General features: G+C 47.8%; 1 protein-coding gene across 2 annotated transcripts in view; it reads left to right on the top strand.

Moving 5' to 3' along the window:
- The first annotated feature begins 5,602 nt into the window (after window positions 1-5,602).
- Window positions 5,603-25,904, top strand: part of LOC149339649 (uncharacterized) — a 40,079-nt gene continuing 19,777 nt past the window's right edge. Inside the window, exons 1-2 of one of the 2 annotated variants that reach the window (XM_089548351.1) lie at window positions 5,603-6,159; window positions 22,380-22,403. In XM_089548351.1, coding sequence (XP_089404477.1) covers window positions 5,880-6,159; window positions 22,380-22,403 — 304 coding nt within the window. In that variant the 5' untranslated portion in view covers window positions 5,603-5,879. The remainder of the gene's footprint in view (window positions 6,160-22,379; window positions 22,404-25,904) is intronic. The other variant, XM_089548352.1, reaches the window with a different exon arrangement.

Raw genomic sequence — 25,904 nt, 5'->3', positions numbered from 1 at the left:
GTTCTTGTTGGTTTTGCTTCAACCGTAGGGTTTTCAGCAAAGATTCTACAACAGCTTTCAGAAGAGAAGGAGGAAAACCCGCAGAGTAAAGCCGGTCTACTTGACTGGAAAAACTACGTTTCACCATGTGTGGGCATGACTTGACAAGCGAAGATCTTAAACATGAGGTTGCGATTCCCCTTTTTACGAGCTTTGAGTGGCAGGAATCATAAGGTAGAAGAGCCTTCTTAGATCTTGGTAAATAGGCCCAGCATAGATGGCCCCCTGTATGAAAAAACAGTTTTAAGTCTAAAAACTGTAAACAAGAGCTTTCCGGGAGCTCAAAAGTAAAATTCAGATTAGTGGCTGTAGATTTGAAGGTCGCTAAAATTTCATTCACAATCATTTGTAGGCTATCGTCAGGGTTAATATTCAAAAGGATTAGGAAATCGTCAACGTATCTGACCACATGCGTGATCCGGTCATCAGTGAGAACGCACGAAAGTTCAGTGTCAATTTGAGCTAAAAATATCTCAGTTAAAATAGGCGCCACGCTCGAACCTATACAGATACCTCGCCGTTGTACATAAAACTTGTCCTTAAAAGTTACAATGGTAGAAGAAAGATAGAGTTTCAGCAATTCAAGAAAACCATCGATTGAAATGCCGCAAGTATTCTGGAAGGACACCACTCCCGAACGTTCGATGCAGTTGCGGACCGCCAGGAACAACTTTTCAAGCAAACGAAGATTATAGGCTGCGCGAAGGACAAGAAGGCACGCGAGATCTTTGAAGCCTGGCAAATTGCTAGATACGGTGCGGAAAAATGTGTTAGCGAGGCATCAATTCACTTGTATAAGAAGGAACTTGACTTTTTAGGTTGATAAGATTGTGTACTTTTGCTTTTGGCGTTAAGTTTGGTTGCGCATGCGTTGCTCTTGAAGGAAGGTTGTTTTCGACCAATAAATCAGTTGTTAGTCTACGCTCGTCCTGTCTGCTTCTTTTCTGTGTCCTGTTTCCTGCGTAGTTTTGTGTCTTCAGTAAATAACTGAGACGTGGTGAATAGCAATATATTTGACGTTTCGGCTGTGGGACCGACCCCCCCCCCCCCCCCCCCCCCCTTTTTTTTTTCTGACGAAGGCTGGTCCCGCGGCCGAAGCATCAGATACATTGGTCTTTCAGTACTTCTTACTTTTTTCGTCAAATAAGCGCAGTAAGTGTAATTTTTTCAGTTGGTGTCAGTGGACATCGTTCAAGCTTCAATAATGCACCTGTTAGACTCTCTTTGAATATGTGCAGAGATGAAGACTCTTCAGTGATTGCTGTTGAACTGTTCCACATTGACAAACCCCCCCAAAATTGCTGTTTATGGGCAGAGCAGGCAGTAAAAATTATGTCACATGAACTTCGTTAAGTTTGGATTGATTAGAGCATCTCAGTTAAATGCGACTGGTGGGATTAGATTACTGGCGAATTTGTAAACAAGAATCATGAGGCAGTAACTAACTACATGGACATTTGGTAGAATGCGATGAAGGTTATAATGCGACTTGATTTTGGATACGCAAAAGCTGTAATAAATGTTTGTGGAAGGCTTTTCTCTATTACGTAATCCTGTAAGCTATGTGACAGTGAATGAATGCGTAATAAAACGAAGTCAGTGGCGACTGTGAGAAAAAAGGCGTGCTCTGAGAAAAGGTGTGCTCTTATTCTGTAAGCATTTTAATTTCATACGCGAGATACGTTCGGTGCACTTTAAATTCGAGTTAACAATGACGCCAAGAAATGTACATTTGGTACAGTTGCAGGAATAATATTCTAACCTAAAGTAATCACTGGAAAATATGAAGGAGTGTTACTATGCCAAGAAAATATTATTATAATTTTTTTTTCAGCAAGGTTGATTTCCAGACACTAGCGACGGCACCTGCAGCTTAAGATGTTATCATTATTTTCATTATAAACATTGCACCGAGTAGAAAGTACTGCTGTAACTTATTGTACAGCAACCAGAAGGAGCCTCAGGTGCGCACTATTTCTTGCGCTCATGTACGAATCAATCAATCAATCAATCAATCAATCAATCAATCAATCAATCAATCAATCAATCAATCAATCAATCAATCAATCAATCAATCAATCAATCAATCAATCAATCAATAAATCAATCAATCAATCAATCAATCAATCAATCAATCAATCAATTCTGCTTGCAGCAATAAAATTGATGCTGGGAACACGATCTGTTGGCTTAACAGGGACCACACTGCCGGTTACATTTTTGCCAGGAGCAGAAGCACAACCAACAGCGGAAGGAAACAGCATAGATTTGCATATAAACTTTCAGATAACTGTTTCTATGCAAGAAAATAATAAAATAGGCATTACCTTAATGCCAATGAGAGCCCGGACATATTGAAAGATATTGATTTGTCAAAGAAAACATACACTCGCCAATGATGCAAAGAAAATAAAAAGAATTGACGTTTCGGCGCCCGTACGGGTGCCTTGATCACAAAGAAGCGAAGGACGGGCAGGTGAGCGATTTTTCGAAGGGTGCGCAGGTATATCTCTGGGAGATTGCCACGGGTCCGGTTAATCGTGTTTGGCATGGATTGAATGTACAATGATTCTATGAGAAGGCGTTTTGGTAATGATTTTTCCTTTGCTATTACACGTGATGCATCCCAGTCGATGGTATGGCCAGTTTCCTGATGATGTTGCGCTAAAGCGTTTGAGTTAGATTTTCCTTTGGCGACGTCATTTTGGTGCTGCTTGAGCCTTGTCTTGAATTTTCCTGCTTCTCCGATATTTGAAGCGTCACAATCACGACAGGGGATCTTGTAGACCACACCTGGATAGATATCGATGCTAAGAAGGTCCTTGACTAAGAGGGATTCCGTCGAACTCTAGACTTCATATTGAAAGATGTCAAGTATATGGGAACATAAGGATGGAATTATTTGTTTGCAAGAAAAAAGATTGCGCATGATAATTATGCACGTCAAAAAAAAAAATGTATTACTCAACAGCATCATACATCATCCGCAACAGCATCACAACAGTCACTGCCATCGCGCAAGCTTGGAAGGCGCTGCACGGCTTCACTTCCGACATTCGCCTTCTCCACGAACCGGAACACACCCTTTCTGCTACACTTTTATCGAAAAAAAAAAAAAAAGTCGACTTGGAAGAACCCGTTCAGTTTTTCTGCTGTTGTCTCTCAACAGGACCACACTGAACTCCCTGCAATTCGGTTTGACCGCTTCTTCCTCCTTACAATTTTTCTTCTTTTTTTTTTTCTTGCTTGTTTCCAAGTTGCAGTGGAAAGAATGCGCCCTGGTGGGCGCGCGAGAGCATTAAACGTCCCAACGAGGAGCCGGTCGTCGCTATCACGAACCCGAAAAAAGGTCCGCACCTATAACCACCGCCTTCTTGGCTGCAAGCCGAACTGAGGGGACCTTTCATCCCCTCCACTTCTCGCGCGCGTGCCTCCTCTAAGCTTATGCAGGCAGGCGACGTTTGCTTCTCTTGCAGCGCGCGTTCTCCAGTCGCTTCTGCGGCGACCATCCTCGCACTGCATCGGCAACACGCGCCCTCTCGTACCATCATCCACCCCCCGCTACCCCTACCCCGGGTCGCTGAGCTGGCCAGTCAAGTGCTTTGACCCCCGCGGGGCCTTGTCGCTGCCGCCGCTGCAGCGGGGACATCCGGCGCGCGGCAGGGCAGCATCTCGCCCCTTTCTCACCGCCAGCGCGCGCGGCTGTAACCAGGCGAGCCCAACCCGCTCACCGCAGCCGCCGCTGCTGCTGCCGCGCCGAAACGCTTCGCACCGCCCCGCGGCTGTGCCTTCTCCTTCGCTCACTTGCGTGTCCTCCTCTCCCAACTCTGCCAACCGAGCGGTCAGGAAAAAGGGTAAAAGAAATGAGAAACAAAAGAAAAGTCAGAGGAGGAAGAGGATGCTCGATTAGATCACCCATTTAGTGCATCCAGACCGGGGCGTCTGCCTCCGCAGCCGCGTTCTGCCGGAGACCCGGTAGGCGGCGCTGAAAACGCGTGCGACTTGAATGCTCCCGATCGTTGCAGTAATGTTGTATCATATGTGCGAGTCGTGATTTCGAATGCATAACGAGGAAATGTATGCAAAAGTAACGGTGAAACGCCCCTGCATTCACAGCCCCTGTCCTGTGGGGTGTGCACGCTGTTTCACTGGGCTCTCTGCTTTGGTGCCGGTGATTTTCTAAGTATTGTATGACTTTCTTGGGTGCCAGTGCTGCGGCACTTTTCGGCAGGGCCTTCTTCGACCGGGGTATGAACAAAATGCGTGCAGTGGTGAAGGCACGAGAAATATGGTTTTATTCCGGATAACAAAGGCGCCAGTTACTAAGATGCTCTAACCCTTCAATGCCCGATCTCGTGATTTCGCGACATTCTTTTGCATGCAGTGTACTCATCACGACATGCCACTTGCACGCGAAGTTCGAGGCCAACACGTTCTCAGGAGCCAGCGCCTTCCGGTCGAAATGTTTGGCATCACTGTGTTCGAGCTTTGAGAAGAAGGGGGCCTCAAAAAGGTGAATTTTAATCACCGTCGAACTATTCCTCGTATCTCATTTTCTGACGAATGTTGCGGGCAAAATAGGAAAATAGGAAGGCATTTGTTCAATAAAATATTGTTTACTGTCTATGAGCCTTCGAGTTGATCTCGCATGCAACTCGGACAAGGAATACTAATTGTTGCTAAATGGTGAAGTACCGATTTCTGAAGTTTTAGAGTTGCTATAAAAATTTTGATATGAGCATTTGATTTTGGTAGCATAATATGGAAGGAAATATTTTTTTCTGTAATTCCCTCATACTTTTGGCATGAAAGGGATAAGCTGTGTAATCGAAGCAACTTTTGGAAATTAACGCACAACTATATGGCTGCTCCGTATAGCATCGGAGGCCCATGAAAGCCTTCAGTTATTGTGTAGTAAGAAATTTTCGGAGTAATTGAGACGCATTATATGCAAACTGAAGTAATATCAGCAATGCTTTGAAATGCCTCGGCTGATACAAGTTGTAAAGCATAAAATATCTAAAGGATAGACTTACTGGGAGCGAAACCGGCAAAGAGGGGGTGTATTGCACATTTATTTATGTGGTCAGCAGCGAAACTAACTTCATTAAACAACTCGTCTTTTATTGTGGACATTGCCAACAACCAAGTACAAGCGGCCAAAGGAAGTGACAATCTCAAAATTTCCATCCCGCAACGGCCGGCGGTGGTGATGTCAAAGCGAGATATTCTTTCAGCGCTCTTGTTACAAAGATCGAACTCGCGCACTCGAAGTTTTGTACTCTGGGCAGAGTACAAGAACGGCCTGAAGAGCTGCGAGCATTCACGTATCTCCTCCTCTTTATGTTTCTATCGTCAAGACAAGGTCCAACACACGTCCAGCAAGTACCGCGTGTCATATCGTTTAGTTCGCGGAAAGCAAACACCGCGCGTTCGCCGCTTTCCCTGTTACGAAACGCGCAAGCGATCGCCGCGCCATCGCTTGTTAAGGAGCGTCACCATGTTCACGGATTGAGGCTGGAGTGGTTCCTCTCTCTCAGCTCTCTCAGCCCTGTGGCGGGACATGGCGTCGTCGCGCGCGAGAGGGATGCTGCCGCTGCAGCCGGCGGCGAGGCGGGGCGCGGGCGGGTGGCGAGGGCGACTGGAGAGAAGGTTGCTGCTGCACGGCCGGGCGGCGTGAGCCGCGTGCGGAATCGATCGCGTGTGCGTGCTGCGTCGAGAGTGCGTGCATGCGTCATGGGCCGTGAGTGGAGAATGTTGACTCACGCGCATCGGCGCGGCAGCGGCCGCCGGCTTCCTTCCCCGGCGGAGCGGTGCGGCGGAGGAGGCGCGGCGACAACATGTCCTCCGGCGAGGAAGCGACGGCGCCATTTCACGGCACCTTCACGAAGGACATTCTGTATGAGCTGCACCGGCGCCAGCCTCACCGGTTCCACTTCATGACCAAGTTCAACGCCAAGAGCGCCTCGTGGAAGGACTTCGAGTTGGTGGTGCTCGACGGCGAGCTGCGCGACTTCGCGCGATGCGTGCACTGCAAGAATTTCGTCTCCTACTCGAGCAAAAAGGGCACCGGCAGTATGCTACGGCACCGCTGCCACGCCAAGGAGTCCTACTTTACAGGTGAGACACTGCGTGACATTGGTAGAAACCCTGTGCCAGCGGTCCACCCACCCGCCTAATAAGAACACCGCACCACCATGCATCAGTTCCCCTCTCCCTTTCTCCCCTTTCTCATTTTCACTACTTTTCGCAAGTAGTACAGTATGCAAGCTATGTGTGGAGTGAATCGCGCGCTTGGTGTCGCCTCGATCATGAAGATGCAACTGATCGAGGGGCGCTTGTGATGGCGTGAATATGCTCGGTCGAGAAGCCAGCGCATAATCCCTTATCAGACGATACGAGTTATGTGCAAAGTTGGCGCGACAAAGTGCAGCAAAGGTACTGACGACGCATAGCTCATTGTGTTGACAATACCCACCCACCTTGCCTCAAGCGATATATTCTGAACGAAATGGATTAAAAGTGTGCGCGGTACTAATTTCACGTCGTGCCAGTTCTTTTCTTGATCAGCGCTGGCACAATGACACTTGGTGTATATCGGTTATAATGACATCTCACAGGTTCTCGCCTAAAAACATTATTATACTCATCAGTGCATGACATTGCTGTTGTAATTTCATTGCTGAGTGACTGCTTAGTGCCACCGTGATATAATATCTGTGAGAGCAATCTATCCGCCGCTAGGCGCCGTGACACGTTGCGTAGTGCTTATGCAACCCGCCGCTCTTTACTTGTCCTGACTCCTTTTGATCCCTTTCTTAGAACCAGTAACCGCGCAATACAGCGCTGATAATGTGAATGATAGCAGTCTAGCCGACAGTAAGCGCTTGTGACACGTCGCGTAGTGCCTCTACAACCCACCCCTCCTTGACTGCCGTGACTTTTGTTCATCGCTTTCCGAGAACCAAACTGAACAGGCACTTTAGATGAGACGTCTTTCGTGTACGTGCGCTCTAACCAGCACGCAGGCACATTCAACATGTGAAGTAGGTTGCGCGAGCACTACGAAGAAGCGACCAGTCTAGTGCTCACCGGAAAGCCAGCCCGCGTGCGAAAGCTTTGGAAATCGAAGATTCGATTGAGCTATCTCGTATAGTTGCTCTGAGAAGGCTGGCGATAAGCGTTGATTCCGAGAAAAGCGTTGATTCCGAGATAAGCGTTGATTCCGGTTTAACTTTTGAAGATCCCTCCTCTCATGTAGTTAGGCCTGGTGGATAGTGGAGAGCGCTGATAGAGTGAAGGAAAAACCGGCATCAAGTTCATTGCTAAAATTAGCGATCGCTCCATTTAAACACTAGTCAATGAGGTGGAGCAAACGGCTGAAACAAACTGGAATGAGAATTGAACCGGTGTACAGGATATACGATTAATTCGACTCAGCTTTGCGACCACGCATCGCTTGCTGTTTCGCATTACTATGCATGGAACAAAAAAATATCCCAGCGAGGGAAATAGGACAGCGGTTTCAGATCGTTGACAGTGCAAACCCTTTTGATGCAAATCTTTGATGCAAACCCGCACGAATCAACCTGCACGGACGAGAACGGAGTTTTTTTACGCACTGTTCACGTCAGAAAGGAGAAATCGTCCGACGTTACACTTCCTGTTGAAAATGCAAAGAAAATACAAATCGGTTACTTTTGGTCGCCGCTTCACTTCATTGCTTTGCAGATTTAAAATACTAATAACCATTCTGCGGCCCAGCTTTGCGCGTGAAAAAAAGGGGAGGGGGGGGGGGGGGGGTATACCCGTTCTCTTTCCTCGTGCGGTGGCTGACATCTGCCGGACTGCCTTCTCAGCTTACCTCGTCCGATATGCCAAGTGCACAGGCTCAAAGCAGGGGCGCAGAGTATATATGAAGTGCAGGCGGATTGCATATGCGCCTATAGCGGTGCAGCGACGGTTCGTAATGAATATCCCTATATGTTCTTTTTTTTTCATTTTTTTTGCTTCTTGCACAAATTTTTAGCCGAGCCTATGGAAGCTCAAAACTGAGCAACGAAAAAAAAAAACAGAAGCAAGCGAAAAGTGACAGGGAGCGAGCCCAGAGTTATGCGATGGGCGCCGCGTGCACAGACAGGAATGCAGCTGACCTCCGGTGCGTTTATTATGCCTTGCTTGCAGCACGGTCGGGTATGCGTCGAGCCAGGTGCAGAAAACGAGTGGAGAAAAAAAAAGTAGTACAAAAAAGAGAAATTGAAAGCCGCTGTTACGCTGGATCAGCGCATGTCGGAGCCAGCGATGGGGCGCCAGAGGCAATCGCGGAGTGGAGCGAAGTTCCGTGATGGCGTGAGGGAAGGGCGCTTTTTTTTTTGTTATTCCAGCCGTGGGCTTCCTCTAAGGGAAGAGTGAGAACAGTTTCCCCGTATGCTCTTCTTCGAGTTGCACTGCATTCACAACCTTCTGAAACAAGTGGGGCGTTTTTTTCAAACAGGGTCTCTCGTTCAATCAGTCCGTGGTCAACAGACTCCGGTACCGACCAACCGCTGCAGGCGAAAAAAAAATCAAATAATGCTAGGAATGCGGTTGGTCGGCTTTGCATGAGGAGTCTTCTTAGAACACTTTTTTTTTTTTTGGTGCTTATAGTTTTGTTATTTCTTTTCTCGCCGGTATTAGTCCCGTGTGGCGAGGCCGGTTGCATGCCCGATCGGGGCATGTACAATATAAAAGGTGAAAAAAGCAATTATATTTGCATACACTGCAACTCCGCTGCACCGAATGGGGACTGTAAACACGTGGTTATACCTATATTCAGTAAGGTCCGGATGAAACGCTATAGGAATGTCGCTAGCCGGCAGTTATTTCGACCTATAATGACACTAAACGTCGCAGAGGCCGTTGATAACTTCGCTCACTGTCAGCTTGTCACTTGCGACTTCACGGGCACAAATATGTGCCGTGCAAACCACGGATGCGTCTCTCATAGGCGTGTATTGCGCCACACCGTATACGAGGACAGAGAAAAAAGATCAACTTCCTTCTCGACATTGTGCCTCTATCCGCAGCATGCAGGATTGTGTGTTTGGGATTATAAAAATAAAGAGGAAGAAAAGAGAAAACAAACCATGTTTTGCAACACGCTCCCCCCCTCCCCCCCCCCCCCCCCCCCCTCCCTCGAACAAGACCAAGTAAAGCAACTGGCTGCCACAGCTATTGGCCAGCGTTAGCTTCGCATCTTCTCAAAATCAAAGCTGCAAAATATCCCTTCTATATGTCGTCAAAACTAAGTAATTCAGTCCGTGGCTTGAGTTCTAGAAGTTAATCATAATGAGATTGCGGCAGTTGCTACTTCGTTCTCCAGAACTATTTATTCTCTTTCCGACTCTCATATTCCGCATGTCAAGATAGCGGTAATAGATTTAGATTTATTGGGGGTTAGCGTCCCAAAGCAACTCAGGCTATGAGGGACGCCGTAGTGAAGGGCTCCGGAAATAGAGCGGTAATAGAAACGGCTTTTGTTAACAGTGACTAACTGTAGAATGCCGCCGTAGGCACTCTAAACACTGCCTAGGCGGCACTCTAGAGGACACTTTAGCAGTGAACGTTATGACCCGGTCCGGCAATTCGCCCAACACTCTCTTGCGCTACCGACCGGCTCTACTGCAGATGTAACTGTGCGTTCGTTTGTATGATGGCGTGTGCTAAGTCATCAGCGTATCCATTTACGGTTATGCGGTGCGCTGGCGACTGCCGCGCAGCATCTGCATAGCAGTGGTAGGTGTTGCAGAGCGGTACAATCCCGGAGCGAAGCGGGTTTGTGGCTTTCAACTCCTTGCGCTGGAAGCGATACGCCGATACTGTAAAGTGACCTCTAATCGATGCTTCTGTCTTGCACAAGTACCTGTCCTATCTCCGATAGGTCTCCACTGTCTCGACGAGCGAAAGATGCAACGGTCAGTAGCGCATTCTTAAAAGCGGAGATCATGCTCGTTTGGCTGTCGCTGCAGTATTACAAGACTTTGCCGGAACTCTGTACTAGAACTCTGCGGGGTGCAGTGGTGGGTGTGATGCACGACAAGGGGAAAGCCATTTCAGCACAGGGCAGGCGATGCAGTCTGCGTGCTTGTCGCTGCTGGATAACAATGGCGGTATGTGTGCTAACCTTCTGACGCGATACCGCGAAGCTATCAGCCAGTTCGCGGAGGGGCTGTTACCTTTCGTCACCATTTCCCGTCGATATCGCTCTTCACGCTCGACTCCGCTGCTGTGGCTCGCTGCGTGGAACGAATCGTGGATGGAAGCATTCCATTTCGCTATTGGCCTATTTCAAACGGCGATCCGGGGCAAGTTTTTTTTTGCTCTGTGAAACTGAAGAGCATGTTTCAGTGGGAAATTTGGATTCAGATCCTTAGTCCTGATTGGGACGCGACGGTATGGTCCCTACACTACCTAGACCTCTTGCTCCTTCGCTGGTTCCGCATGCTCGTGCCAGATTGAGGGAATACCGAGGTACTTGGTGCAAAATGTGGTGATTCGGTGCATATCTGAAAACCCATCCTTTTGGTTCTATTGTCATTTTGCTTTTGAAGTGAGGGCGGAAAGCAGCTATTTGTGGCCTGTACATCGGATATGGCTTGGAGGTTGAGGGAGCCTGGTCGAACATTTTGTGAGCTAGCTGATAAAACAGCGCATTGAGCTGAGTACTCTTACAGCCACCGCAGGGTGACTGCTGAAAGAAGAAAGCATTTGTCTAATGGTTGATGTTATGAAGTATCCTCTGGCCAAGGTTTCTATCTCATTGTTTTTATTGTTCGTTTAATTGTAATGCTTGATTTAAGAACTAACGCCAACTAGTCTAGCAAAAGTTCTTGCTACAATCAGCCAAACAGGTGCTGCAGGCAGTAAGGTACGGTAACGTTGTGGTTGCTGTTAAGCGCGCTGTTTACTGTAGTAATTTTCGCCTTCCTAAAACTCGTGAAAAGTGGATGTCAACTGCTTTTGTTTTCCTGCCTTATCTTCTTCCTAACGTCGCAGATCTCGTAATAGCAGTGTAAATATCAGTTCTGCGGAAAATAGCTACCTCCGAGATTGCGGCTAATAGAGGCTTAAAGTATAGAGATGAAGAGAACTCACCCTTTGCTAAAGGTCCCCTACGCATGAATACGAAAGAAGCCAACAGTTATTGAAACCAACGTAAGCATAGAGGAATGTTTCTTTTGTGTGTGTGTTGATAAGTGTGAAATTAAGGTATAATTATTTATTTTCTGAAAGAAAACTGATTAGTAACTGAAAAAAAAAGACAACCACATGTGCCGCCGGTGGGATCCGAAGTCACGACCTCCGCATCTCGCGCTCGGTGGTGGTGGTAGTGGTTTATTAAAAAAAATAAAAATAAATAAATAAATAAAAAAATAAAAAAAATAAAATAAAAAGTGACGCAAAAGAGTGTTGCCGGCCGCGGCAATTGCTATCTAATATCTTAAGCACCCGAGCTGCAGCCGGCGGAAACGAAAGGGAAAGGGAGAGGATAGTGAGGAGATGTATAGACGGGAGCGACAGCAAGAAAGGACAGGGGAGAGCTTTGTACACTATTTACAAAATACAAAAGTAATCAAGTTCGAGTGGGCTTATTTATTTATTTATTTATTTATTTACAATACCCCTAAGGGCCCTCGTGCGAGGGTATTACATAGGGGGGGGGGGCGATACAATCATAAAAATATGGCACAGGAATTTGAACAAAATACACGTAATAATGAATTAAAACTAGTAATGTACACAAATAATAACAAACAACGCAGAATAAAATACTCAGTAAATGCACATAATACAACAAAAATACCAAATCTGTTAGTCCATGGTTTGCTTTAACGAATGCTGAAACGATTGTGGGTTAACCTCAATAGCTATGTGTGATGGCAAGTTATTCCAATCTATTATAGTGTGAGGAATGAATGATTTCGCGTAGAGCAATGAACGGCATGTGATGCGTTTTATTTTGTTAACGTGGTCACGGCGAGGAAAGACTCCAGGGTGTGGCAAAAAAAAGTCGTCGTGGAGGGTGGGATGGTGTCGTGTAGCCTAACCTTGAGCGTGTTCACCAGCGCCACCCTCGAACGAAGCGGCAGACGTGGAAAGTTTTGTAGTACCGCAAGTGCCTCCGGGAGTGTGATCGAACGCTGATGGCGGCAGCTGCACGAGAGCCCTCGTATGATACCTATGGCATCAATGCTGCCAGAACAGAGCCTGTCGTTTATCAATTGAGCGGGAAAGGGTAGGAAAGTGAGGAGCTCGTTAAGACATATGTATTGTTACGTGGCAGCAAGCCGAACAATGAGACGCGATGACAGATGCTGATATGATTTAATGGCTGCTGGCCTACACTATGAAAATGAAGCGGCAACTCGATGGACACTTCCTCGGCGTACGTGCAGAGCGTCTCCGCTCCCAGCACCGCGCCGCGACGAAAAGGGACATGCGTCTCCATGCTCCTGGTGCTGGCTCTCTTCCCCTCTTGAGCTGACTGAAAGAATGTCACGCCGTAAACAAAATATGGTTGGGGAGCTGCAAGGATTCCAAGAAAATGGGGGGGGGGGGGGACCTGAAAGAGCTGCCAGCCATGAAGAAAAGTCACCGAGAGCCCCGCGGTCCTCCGATTGTTGTAAACGGGACTCCGCTTTCGACGCGCGCTCGAGCTGACATGTGTGCATGTCAGATATTGGCGCCTGCTCACAGGCGCTTGCGCGCGCGTCGGAATCGGGGTCCGGTTTACAACAATCGGAGGACCGCGGGGCTCTCGGGGACTGCTTTCTTCATGGCTTGCAGCTCTTTCAGGTTCCCCCAAATTTTCTCGCAATCCTTGCAACTCCCCAATCATCTTTTGTTCACGACTTGACATTTCTTCAGTCGGCTCGCGAGCGGCAGCGAGCCAGCACCAGGAGCATGGAGGTGCATGCCGCTTTTTGACGCCCGTTGCGGCGCATGCTGGGCGCGCAGGCACTCCGCACGTACGCCGAGGAAGTGTCAATCGAGTCAGCCCTTAACAAAGAGAAGCAAAGTTCCCCGGAAATGCATGTTTGTATTCGGGATCATTTCCCGGTCCGTGCAGGCCGGGGTGGAAGGTACTCAGATCATTATCGCATGCCATCTAGCAATCATTTTCCGCATTACCGCTAGTTTAATCGCCATTAATTTTTTTTAACCACTGTGACGCTTTGTACACCACCAACTGACGGAAGAGTTGGTCTGACATTACGGTGAAACAGCGCAATGCCTGTTCCACTATCGGCTTTGCGCAAATTTTTGCCTATAAAGTCAGCGGATCTAAGTCTCCAGAACACGCCAGCGCCAACCGACGCCTATAAAACTCTTGTTATGTGTCAGTTGTTTCGCACCACACTTGTGGAGTTAGAAGTCAGACGCAGGCGATCTAATATGCTTGAGAATGAAATCAGCGTTGGCTAACGTGACAGCTGCGCGCTTGCATCGCTGTTGGCGCGACCTGAGAACGTCTTTTCCTGGATTGTATACTTACCCAAGGAAAAATAACAGTTGCTGTTTCTCGTTGCAAATCTGACAGATTGCTATTCTTGTGGCCCGCGTGCTCTGTTTAGGCCGAATTTTTTTGGTTTCAACAGAAATTGGGTGCGGTGCTTGGAAAGGCTTACTAAATGCGACTATTTTGAAGAGCTTCGCGCGGACGTTTCCAGATGATTCTCGACTACAGAGGCACCTCTTGTGACGGAACTACGAGGGTTACATCATAGCGTGAAGCTGTTGGCGGTCAGCAGATGTAGGTGCAGTTTCAGTCGCCGACGTCATTCACGTCGCGATATCGTGCTTCTTTGAGAGAGAAGGATCGAATAACAATAAAAAAGAAAAATGCAACGCACGCAACTATAGGTGAGGCAACGGCAGGTATGTCCACGCCTCGGGAAGGGTTCCATCCATTCCTAGAAACGTTATCCCGCATATAGTGCTGGTGGGGTGGGAGCACGTCCATATCGAAGTGCATCTAGGGCGGGTATGTAATATAACGATTGCATTCATTCGGTTTTGTTCTATTACTATACCGCCCACTGAACGACTGGAAGATACCGTGGCGGCCGACGGGGTGTGGTCTCACTTCAGCCAATAATCAAGGGCGGATAGATCGAAAATTGACTGTAATTGGCATACAGGGGGAATTTTCGTAACGTTAACAGTTATTAGGTTTTAATAACCTTAAAAATAATCAATGAAATAATAATAAACAAACAAAATAGGCGGAGGGATAGTGAAAGAGTACTCGGTCTGTCCATGACGGGCGGGTCGGCTCATCGGGAGAGCAGTTGGGTGCGGCGCGATAGCGAACATCAGTCGGGTGTTTGTGAGCGAGCAACTCTGCTGACTCTGAACTGATGTGCCACGCACTATATTGTGATTTGCATAGCTGCGGGGCAGCCTCTCATCTGCCGCTTGGATGGGAGTAGTCTGAGGGTCCTCAAACAGGAAGCAATAATCATGGCGGAACAGTCCTTTGTGGATTTTGCGGTACAGGGTCAGGAAGATAGAGCGGTTATATTCCATTTGCATTTATTTACCGCCACAGTGGCTCAGTGGCTTTTGCGTTTGGCTCCGGATCTCAAGGTCGAGGGTTCGATCCTGGGTGCGGCGGCTATATTTTGTCGGAGGCGAAATACAAATGCGTCAGCGTTCTAAAAACATGTGTTCTAAATTAACTTGGTGCCCTCCTTGTGCCCTGCCTTCCTTTATGGACCCCACTTCTTTTCGCCTTTTGCCATTCGCTCTAGCGGCGCCACGCCTCCACGACAGCGCTTTCGTTTAGGGCAAGTGTCTCAAACTCGCCTGGCCACACTGGCAGCATTCATGAATTTTATGCTGTCACGGGTCAATGGCGCAAAACGGAGAGGAAATAAAAGAAAAGTTTGGCGCTTAACACCCAAAATCGTTGAAGCTGACAATGCCTCTCATCCACGGGATGTGACACACCCGCTACCGTAACCCACACATTAGGAAAAGTGGCCGTTCGAAATGATGTTGCGACGCAGCGAAATTGATTCTGAGAAACGAAATGACGTAATGGTCATCACCCTGAACGGCCGTTCGGAAGGTGGAGGCATCTTAGCCAGCGTCATCTCTACCTGCGCCGCGTACCGTCAAGGCGGATTGGAATCGAATGACAAAGAGTCGAGATTTCGTACTGGCCCTGAAATCAAGTCGGCTTATCGTACCAGCTTGGGCAGGCGTTGTGATTGCATCCTCTTGTAAAATACAAGGCATGAAAGAAAGGGGAGCGAGCGGGACAAAGGGGATAAATGAATTAAGGAAGCAGAGGCGCGTTTAATGGAAGCAACTCGACTGAAAATAATGAAAAACGTGTCGAATGAGGGGGGAGGGGGGGGGGGGGAGGGGGGGGGGGGAGGAATCGCCTCACGTGATTACTGGGCATCAGTGGCATCTCATTTTGGCATGTTTATATTATTTCGGCGCCAATCTCGTGAAAAGAAAATTTTCCCTCTCTTTACCAGGTACCGGCGGCGCTTTGCTGAACAGTGCGTCTTCCTTTTTTTTTTTTCCTTTTCTGCTTTTGCTTGTGCCAAGACTCTGGAACTGTTCGTACGTTTCTTTCAGGCTCGCAATACCTTTGTTATGAACAAAAAAACAAACAGACACGGCTTCTATTTTGTCTTTAGAGTGGCATATTGTTGTGGAATGTTACCGCTTCGTCGCTTCCAACGCTTATCACCTATGTCTGTCGTGTATGCGCATGCCACTGGCATAATGAAGTGAAATGTCTCCTCGTGGGGCTCCTTCGATAATAAACTGGTGTTCTCTTCGCTAGGTACTTCCTTGTTACCTGCCGTGCGTGTTTGTTCGGCGGCCCGTTGAAGGTGAGAACGGCCGCTTGCGACCCCGCCAACCTTACAGGATGTATGCTCAACCCCGACCCTCGCTTCGTATCTCTGCCAACGGCGCCTCTCCATTCGCCTGTGTGCTCCAGGTGCAATGACAGTCCCTAACCAATCTGCGGAGGTTTTCGCAGCTTTACTTCCTCCTTTAGCACTCGCACGGGGAGCGTAGTGGACGCTGCCGCTTTGCCGTTATCTGCAGGTAGGCGCTGTGTGCATACAGAGCTGAATGCGACCGCCCACACGAGCTTGTTCCTCCTTTGATGTGTAAACCTTGCGGCCCACTCTCAGGCTTGTCGGCCCTGTCAACGGCTGCGCATAGGCAGGAGGCGTTCCCTTTGCTTCAGCGAGCCTTTATTGCCTAGCTTCTTTTTTATTTCTTTCCTTATGGCGTGAAGTGGAACCTACAAGGTTTCTTTTTACTGTTATAACGGCACTTTGTAGAAGAAAGCAGCGCGTCGCCCATTTCATGTACCTAAGAGCGGGCTGTGCCGACTGACACTACAGTCGAAGGAAACTACGACGATCAGTCGAAGGCATCCACGACAATCAGTCGAAGGCACCTACGACGATCAGTCGAAAGCATTCACGACAATAAGTGCAAGGCACCTGCGACAATCAGCGGAACTACAGCAAGTCGTTGAGAAACGAATTCGAAAGAGGAGTTCAATGTTCGATTGTAGAGTGCCGATAAAACTCACGGCGCCGGGAAAAATACCGCTCGTATATCAGTAAAAAAAAAAGAAAAAAAAGAAAGCCAGAATTACTTTTGAATCCGGCTTCGCACTTCGGCGTTTATTGACCTCAACCCTTTCCTCTGATACGTGAGCTTTGAGTGCCACGAGGCGCATTGCTCTAGGCCACAGTATTCGTGCATTATCCGATACCACCTACATATATATTCACGTAAAAGGTTGTTGTTCCTCGGTAGAGCAGCGCACTTGCTGCAAACGTTGCTTGCAATTGTTTATGTGTTCATTTCATTTGCTTTTATACAGACTCCTGTCCCAAGAAGCAAATTCGGCATATACCACAAATGTGTGCGTAACAAAAGTACACAAATATTCAACTCTTTTCAACGCACTTACACATGCTGCAGTACATACAGGAATATAATAGTACACCATGTACACGCATATTGTTTAAACAAGTCAATGTACGCATCTGCACTTACTCGGTACGCGCCGGTAATATACATTGATCGAAAGTTTACGGTACGGAAAAGAAGTTTACCCTGCGCCCCAGTCGCGTGGTATTGTTACCAGCGGACAGAGCATGCACGTCCCCTCTTACGTTGACACATTTCAGGCTTTACATTTTATGGGGTTTAACGTCCCAAAGCCTGATGCTATGAGAGACGCCGTAGTGAAGGGCTTCGGAAATTTCGACCACCTGTGGTTCTTTAAAGTGCACTGAAATCGCACAGTACGCGGGCCTCTAGAATTTCGCCTCCATCGAAAATCGACCGCCGCAGCCGGGATCGAACCCACGTCTTTCGGGTCAGCAGCCATAACCACTGAGCGCCGCGGCGGTCCCAGTTTCAGTCGTCTGGATTTTGTGACTGCGCCGAAATATTTTTTTTCTCCACACACCCGCGTCCCGTAATCTTTTGATTGCGATAGCACATATACATTCACAAACTTACATAAACATGCACCTACATATAAACTCTCAGTAAGCGTTTGCTGCTATACGTTATATTCGAACCAGTCTTGAGGACTCGTAAATATCGTTGCAACCATTTCATATAATTGTCTTGAGAGGTTATCATTTAGCTGGCAGGAAGTACCCCTCACCCTGCTTATTAAGTTGCTCATCCGATGCATTTTTTTTCGCATCGTCAACATGGCGGGCCGTAAACACCCATAGAAACAGACAAATGTTTGCCGCGTGTTTGCGCCGCAGGTCATTGCTCTCGCGCCTACTGATGCCCGCCCATATCGCACTCACGAGATATACGTTCCGTTGCCGAAACAGGCCTCTCGGCGGAGATAAAAGCTGCGCATGAGGACGTCCTCCCACTTGCGCCACGCGCTGAGCATTCTGCCGTCCGTCCGGTGTTCCGCAACAGACGCACTACGTGGCTGCGTGTCTATAATGCCAGCAGCGTGAGTGAACGCATGTGTCGCAACCCGGCAGACACAAGTGCTCTTAAACGCAAGTGCATGCTTGATGTGTGTCCCTCTCGAGAAATCTCACGCACCTGTTGCGTCATCGAGTCGTGATTGCAGTGATAAAGGCGATAAAATTAGTAGCCGCGTTTTCGGGAGCGTTCCGTTTATCTCCTGGTCACGGCGTAAATACGCGCGCGGCAGTTGGTTCCCTGGCAGCACCGACCAAGCACTAGTGCAAAGTCCACGGGAGAATTGGCACGCTTACAGAATGCATCGGGCAGATGAGAAGAGCGTGCTATAAAGTCTCGATATGCGAGCGCGATATGTACAGCTCTCCATTTTTTTTTGTGATATCGAGAGCGCGATATGTACAGCTCTCCATTTTTTTTTTGTGTGTGAAATTACGGCAGTGTCATTCATACGGTCGTTCAGCGTCCACGCAGGACCGCAGTGGAGGAACGGACGAGAGTACGCGCATGCGCAAACGGCGCTTGCCGGTTGCAGCGTCGTCTGCTCGGCTGTTCGGCTGACGTGACACGACCCCCGCCGCTCGTCTGCTCGCGTGACTTTTTATCGGGAGGCATTTCAAACTGTTCGATTCGATCCGCTGCGCTCCAACTTTTCAAGAGCTTCGGAAGGCGTTGCAGGAGTAGCGCGAGCAACGTGGAGACGCGCGGCAGACAAAACACTCAACGATCTCACCTGAGAGAACTGGATTTGATCCGCTTGCTGCCTTTTTGTCTTTATTGGTTTCGTGGGGATTATATGCATCAAGTAAATACGGCAGAGCGACGAGTTCGTGGCGTTTCATATGTGGCGATGAATGTAGCAGCGCGGATTTTGCAGGGCAAGTCTCGGACGCTATCAAGTTAGATTACTTTTGCACCACACTGGCTGAACCGTCTGGTGACTATTTAGCCGGTATATAGTGTCGCGGTAATCGCCAAGTTTGTGTTTGGGCGCAAAATCCATCGCTAGATCTGTATTCAAGGCCAGAGGCCGCGTTGCTGGCAAGACAAAATATGCGGAAGGCGTTTTGCTCTCGGCTTAAAGCAGAGTTTGCTTCTCTGTTTTAGCATCCCGAATGTGCTTTTGTAAACGATTAGGCTAACCTCGGTTTGTCTCAGAAAAGCTGCATTTCGGAGAGTATGGCCACGTACTTAGTAAAGTTTTCTCATTCGTGAGCTTTAAAAACGGTATTGCATGCCAATAGTGGGCTATTTTACAGAGGTTTTGGGAGCAGTGCGACAACCTTTTTTATTCTTCGCAACCTTACTTCAATTTTTTCGGATCAGTTACCTTTCAGAAGCGAGACGCATAATAATAATAAAAAACAAAATGATGTGGTCCGCAGTTTGCAATTCTATTAGTTTATTTTCATTCGGCTTATTTGTCGGGCACTTGGTAATTGGTCGAGCTATTAAAATGCGATCTCTTTAATTGTCATTCATGCGCACTTCGCTCGCAGCATCAGTGAGTCATTGGTCAGCGCAGACTATTATACCAGAGACGGCATGCAGCGTCACGCATAATTGTTGCTAGCAATCATCCCTCGTGTCGGAGGCCTTGTAATTTCTAAAAACTGCGTAACGATAAAGAGGCGGCACAGTCTGTGCGAGAGTCTTGAAGAGCACTTCGTCGACCTCGGGAATGCTAAGAGGTGTGCGAACTTACCCTTTTTAAAAGTGTGTAGCTCTGAATTGGTCAGTAAATAGGATTGCGGCATATTTGGTTTGGTTTTATAGGTTTAATCGTAGGTTTATAGGTAGGTAGGTTTTTAGGTGTAACCGTTTTATAAGTTTATTCGTATAGTTGAGGGCTCTGAATAATCCCGACAACCTGGGGTTCTTTAACGTACGCCTACATCACACAATACACGACAACCGCGGATTCGACCCCTGCCGCAGCGGTCGCACTTCGATGGAGGCGAAATGCTAGAAGCCATGTACTGCGAGAAGCGCACGTCAAATAGCTCCAGGTGGTCAGATTTATCCGGCGGCCTCAACTAGGGCATCCCTCATAGTCTGAGTCCCTTTGGGACGTTAAAGGTACAGAATAAAGCAAAATGGGCCATAATCCTATTTGCTGACCCGTTCGACACAGTTTTCATTTTTGACTCCACTAGTGCTTCGTTGAGAACATTTATCTATTCGTTTTATCGGTAATCATAACGGCGATTGACCCGGACTCTGCAATGTCTCCTAGAACAATACAAGTTCTATTTATAAGCTGAGTTCAGTTTTTAATCTCGCCGTAAACCCGAATTCAAAATAATAAAAATCAAAACCGCGCAGCCCCTTCAAAGCTATATACGTGCTGACAGGTTGATCGGGAAATCACCTTCGTGAGTCTGAATTAGCACTCTAGAAATTGTGATTCCGCCTGCTTACGCATGCGTTGGGAAATCATTGTAGCACAAAATAGAACAAAACAACGTCAAATGGACAGGATGGGTGCTAACTATCGAGTGAGGTTTTACTGAAAGCATTAATTTTATATACTGTATATACTCAACGCTCTTGCAATCACCACGGTGCTTGAGCACAACCTCCGGACAAGAAATGCGCCTGCCTGAACAAAATAAACATCACCGAGCACGATGAAAAGCCACTTCACGAGGCTGGTTTATGAAACTCGCCGAGTTTACTGAACCTTAAGTTTAGGTTTGGTTTGGTTTATGGGGTTTAACGCCCCAAAGCGACTGCGGCTATGAGAGACGCCGTAGTGAAGGGCTCCGGAAATTTCGACCACCTGGGGTTCTTTAACGTGCACTGACAGCGCACAGTACACGGGCCTCTAGAATTTCTCCTCCAAAGAAATTCTAGCCGCCGCGACCGGGATCGAACCCGCGTCTTTCGGGTCAGCAGCCGAGCACCATAACCACTGAGCCACCGCGGCGGCTGAGCCTTAAGTTTAAACAGTAGCCAATAACTGCGAAATGTCGTCACATGCCACAAACTCGCAAATTCATCAATCTCAGGTGAGCTAACGTTTCCCCGGCTCTGCTCGGTTTCGGGGACGAGAGGTTAGCGCTGCCCTCTAAAAAGGAGGCGAATATGGTGAGGGCTTAGCCGTAGCTGGCCATGCATTCAGTGGTTGCATCTGTAAGGTGTAAAGTGATTATGCGCGCTCGCGAGGTAAGGGCGCACGGCGGACGTGACACCCGGTTCGCGCCCGCCACGATCAGAGGACGTTTGCCAGCTTAGAACTCGGTCGTTTTTTTTTTGTTGCGTGTGCCATTATCTGCAAATGCTGGCGCTTTTGCTGGCGCTGTCGTAATGGACATGTCAAGAATTCCGTGTATTTAACGTTGCTGGAAGGAGGAACAGCCTAGATACTGATGTTGAAGGAGACATTTTATGATGAGATCTGTCGAGCACTGGAAAATGAGCCCGCGATACATTTTTAACGTGTAGCAAGCATGGGTGCTTTTTAAGGAACTGCGTGGAGCAAAGCTGCCGACACGAAAAAAAAAAAAGCGGCTGAACGGAATGGCACGTAAAGCAGCGAAAGCGGCGAGAAGCGACAGAACGGAAGGGCAAGTAAATCAGCGAAAGCGGCGAGAAGCGGCTGAACGGAATGGCACGTAAAGCAGCGAAAGCGGCGAGGGACGCCGACCTCCTCAAGCTGCGAAAGCAGCCAGGAAGACCAAACGCGCTGCCCAGCATAATGGATATTATGCTCACACCTACAATGAGGCTTACACCTATGCTTACACCTACATTTTTTTAAAGCTGCAGCCTCATTGTCTGTAGGTGGGGGGCGGGGGGCCGGGGGGGGGGGGGAGTGAGGGGTAATTGCGGGGAGGGGTTTGTGCACGGAAATCTTCTGTAGTGCCATCTTGGCCGCGAATAGAATGGTTGCTCAAGAAAAGACGGAATCAATTAATGGTTCACTTCTTCAGCAAGCGTTGAAATGTGATCAAGACATTATTTTTGCGTGCTTCTGAGCACCTTGGCCATAAAAACGTTGCGGAAACGCCGTTCTGTGGCGGCCATCATAGTATCGGCTATATCCGTGTTATCACAAAAGAACAAAAGATCGTTGTTTCCAGGTGATACAGCAAACCGGTAGGATGCCAAGAGTCGTTACCACATTGGCTATCACTAAGGTTTGCAAGATTGTGCTCAGAGTATGCATGAAGTTGCGGCCACCGCTTCCACTCTAGATTACTAACTGAACTGGGTGTAATTATCGGGGTTTAAACTGAAGTGGCTAAGTGGTTGTGCCGAACTTAGCATTATACTTTTTGTGGTGCACGAATTGTTTTAAAACGGTATCTAATGCTGGCGAATTCTTTTCTTGCCGCCTATAGGTTACGCGGCCAGGAAGAAATCAGGTGAGAGATAATTTTTTTGATTAGTTGGTGGATTAGAGGACGAGTGCGTCATTCTGATCAAATTAGAAAGGCTGGCAAGTTGCGGCGGCCGCTTTTTCCACACAGCTGTTCGTTAAGGTAATGACAAAACGAATTGTAGTAAATTGGCCGGAAGACTGGCAAATAAAAAAAAAACTGACAAAGCATAACACAGAAGCGCAAATCTGCTGAATTAAAATATAGAGATGTGCATGGTCAATTTTAATCTGTGGTCTTAGATGTGTGGAAGTCACGCTTACACTCGAAACAGCGTGGTAAGTATTGTTCGCGTTGGCGTGCTATCGGCAGTCAAAGCTTTGCGGGACGCGTGTTCGCGGGGGAAAAAAAAAATTATTGTAGCTCTCTACCCGGTGACCCAGTCGCGTTGGATTGTTACCAGCGGACAGAGTAAGCACGTCCCCTCATACCGTGATACATTTGAGGTGACTGGATTACGTGACGGCGCCGAAATATTTTTTTTTTTACCGCACATTCGCCTCCCGTAAACTTTTTGTGTTAGCGGTACGGTATCACAATTGCATTTTTTCCCGCGTAGTCCTTGACACCACCGTGCTATCTTATCCAATGTAAAAAGAAAATAAAGAGAACATGAGTATTAGGTGGGGCCAGCTTTCAGGTGGGGCTGGCTAAATGATAAAACGGAATGTAACTCTCAAGGGCGTGCGCGCTATAGGAGACTTGAAGGGCAGAGGAACTTTCCGTTCTGACATCTCAGGTTGAGCCCGATAATCTGGTAACTTGACGTTAGTTACCTAGTTACTGGAGAGGTTAATAGTTAATGCTTAGGCGTGCACTTGATCCTATAATTCGTGGGTATGCGTATATTTATGCAGTTGCAAAGGTGGCGCTAAAGTGGCTTTCTTTGCTTCCACGTTTCTTTTTACTTTGACCAAATAGAGTCGTGCTCGTTATTATGTGACCCCCGTTTATATGGACGACTCGAATTATGTGCAGGTTTTCTGGGTATCAAACTTTTTACATGTACGTTCACCTCGTTAATATGGAAGCTCGCTGTCCGGACAATGTACACGCACAAAATGCGTTAATATGGTCGCCAAAGTGAACAAAATATCAACTTCCCCTAACAGATATTTTCATTTTTTTTATTTAGAGTGCTGCAAACCTGCGAACAGCACTTCAGAAGTGCAAAATTTGCCAAATGATGGCTTTCTTACGTGGTTTGACGCTTTTCAGCGCCATGGGGCCCTTTTCGAAGGGCCTTAGCTTTTTTTCAAAATGCATGAGTAATCGCTAAGCATGCTTTATCTGCAGCTTATGATAGGTAGAAAGGCTTTTTCAGCAGCTGTCCTCCGACTTAGTACAGGTATATACTATCGGTTTGTGTTATTTATAAGCAGTCGTGGTAGTAGATACGTCATTATGCCACCAGACGCCATCATGGTTGTACCGCCTCGGACTGCATCACGTTTTTTTGAAGATAATGGCGGCCAGGTTAACACACTTTCAGCTTTCAAGGTTTCTGTCTGATTGCTACTTCACTGCCTACCACTGTGTACAGAAGGAGGCATCAATTATGATTTTTTTTTCTGAATTACTTTTTTTTTCCTTCGTGGATCTTTATTACATACGGTTCTCTTTAAGGACAGCCCCGCCGCGGTGGCTCAGTGGTTACGGCGCTCGGCTGCTGGCCCGAAAGACGCGGGTTCGATCCCGGCCGCGGCGGCTGAATTTCGATGAAGGCGAAATTCTAGGGGCCCGTGTACTGTGCGATGTCAGAGCACGTTAAAGAACCCCAGGTGGTCGAAATTTCCGGAGCCCTCCACTACGGCGTCCCTCATAGCCTGAGTTGCTTTGGGACGTTAAACCCCAATAAACCAATAAACCAATCTTTATGGACAGTTTCGCTTGTGCTCAGAGTGTTGATATTAACGAGGCAGGAGTGTATATGACTACATCATGAATATGTGTGTGGTCCGACCGCACGCGAGCATGACTGGCTGCTTAGAGCTCGCTTATCGTGTAGCGAGGGGGAGAAGGGCGCATAGCAAGAGGGAAAGGGAAGGTTGTTGCAGCGGTGTTAGCGCGTCGAGTGGCTACACGTACTGTAACCCTGATAGGACCGAAAGGTTTGACGCTGCCCAATCACGTGGTCCTTTTCGTTATAACAACTCGGCCCAAGGCCCGAGCGCGGATAAAGCGTTCCTGGAAAAAAAAAAAAAAGAAGAAGCCCTGCCGAAAGCGCGACCCGCGTGTCCTTGCCCATTTGCTTTCGCAACCGGGCGCTCGCATCCGTCGCGTTTTGAGCGTGCTGCGGGCCAGGCGCCGCAAGCGCTCTTCACTCTCTGGCGCCTTCGCAGGTTGCGAAAGCCGACCGCATGACGCGAGTGAAATGAAGGCACGGTATACGAAGAGAGGCTCGCCTCGCGCGAGTGTTGGCAGGTGACGCCGGTGCGCGATCTGGTTGTGCGACTGGCAGCGAATGTCGGCGAAATGCTTTTTTAGTTTTCTTTTTCATGCACGTGTGTTTTAATGCGGCGTGCGGCTTAGTTTGAAGACATACGTGTCTATATGCGCGGTTATATCGCTAGGGATGCGTACCTAGTCGGATCATGGAAGTACGCAAGGGCTTAATTTTGTTCTAGGAAAAACAAAAGCCAGCGAAAAACAAGACGGATCCGAAGAAAGCCCGCACACTGTGCCGGATTTACAACTGGTTTATTTTTTAGTCGTCCACATATGAGTTCGTGGATGAGCAAAAAATAAATCAGTTGTGCGTGTATGCCTTCTTGGGTTCATTTGTCCTAGTTTTCGCTGTTTTTTTTTTTTTTTTTGATACGGCACGGATTACGAACTCGCCCAGCAAATCATGCTTCTGAGCTTAATTTTCCGGGTGAGGGTAGTTCCTGTATGCGGCAATGTTCAGTTTGAGTAAGACGGCCGGTCTAACGTGGGAGACCGTTGCAGTAAAAACGCAACGTATACGTCGCATGCGTATAGGTGGAATTTGAAAGCGCGCTTCTCACTGCCGTATCAGTATTTGTGTGCCGAATTCAGTTGCGTTATTTCTTCTTTAATGAGCCTCTGAAACGAATTTTTTCGCTCGAGCTGGATTACTCACAATGCACGGAGGCTACTATTCTAACAAAGTTTTCCTACAAAAATTTCTCCTGCATGCTCTGGATCGAAGCTGAATTCCTCCTCAACCCGTACACCCCTGGCGGCGATCTAACGCATGGGCTCTGCCCCATGGAAATGGCTTCATTCCGCGAAGTCAACATTGTCAGCAAGGACAGTTGGAAATCAACGCAATTGCGTCGTCCTAATCGGTTCCGAGGTCAGTTTTCTCAAAGTTATTGTGCATTGTAGCATCTGCGCAGGGCTGTTAAATGTGAAAGCTCACAACGATCTGTTCTACGATTTTTATTTCATTAGAGTGTGGCCATTTAATCGTTCCAGAGTCCCCTGATTGTGAAAAAGAGGTATTTGAGTCCCCTTAATGTT

The sequence above is a fragment of the Amblyomma mixtum genome, chromosome 6 (genome assembly GCF_055824585.1).
Source record: "Amblyomma mixtum isolate Tamu chromosome 6, ASM5582458v1, whole genome shotgun sequence".
NCBI lineage: Eukaryota > Metazoa > Arthropoda > Arachnida > Ixodida > Ixodidae > Amblyomma > Amblyomma mixtum.
This window is presented reverse-complemented; position numbering and strand designations above follow the sequence as displayed.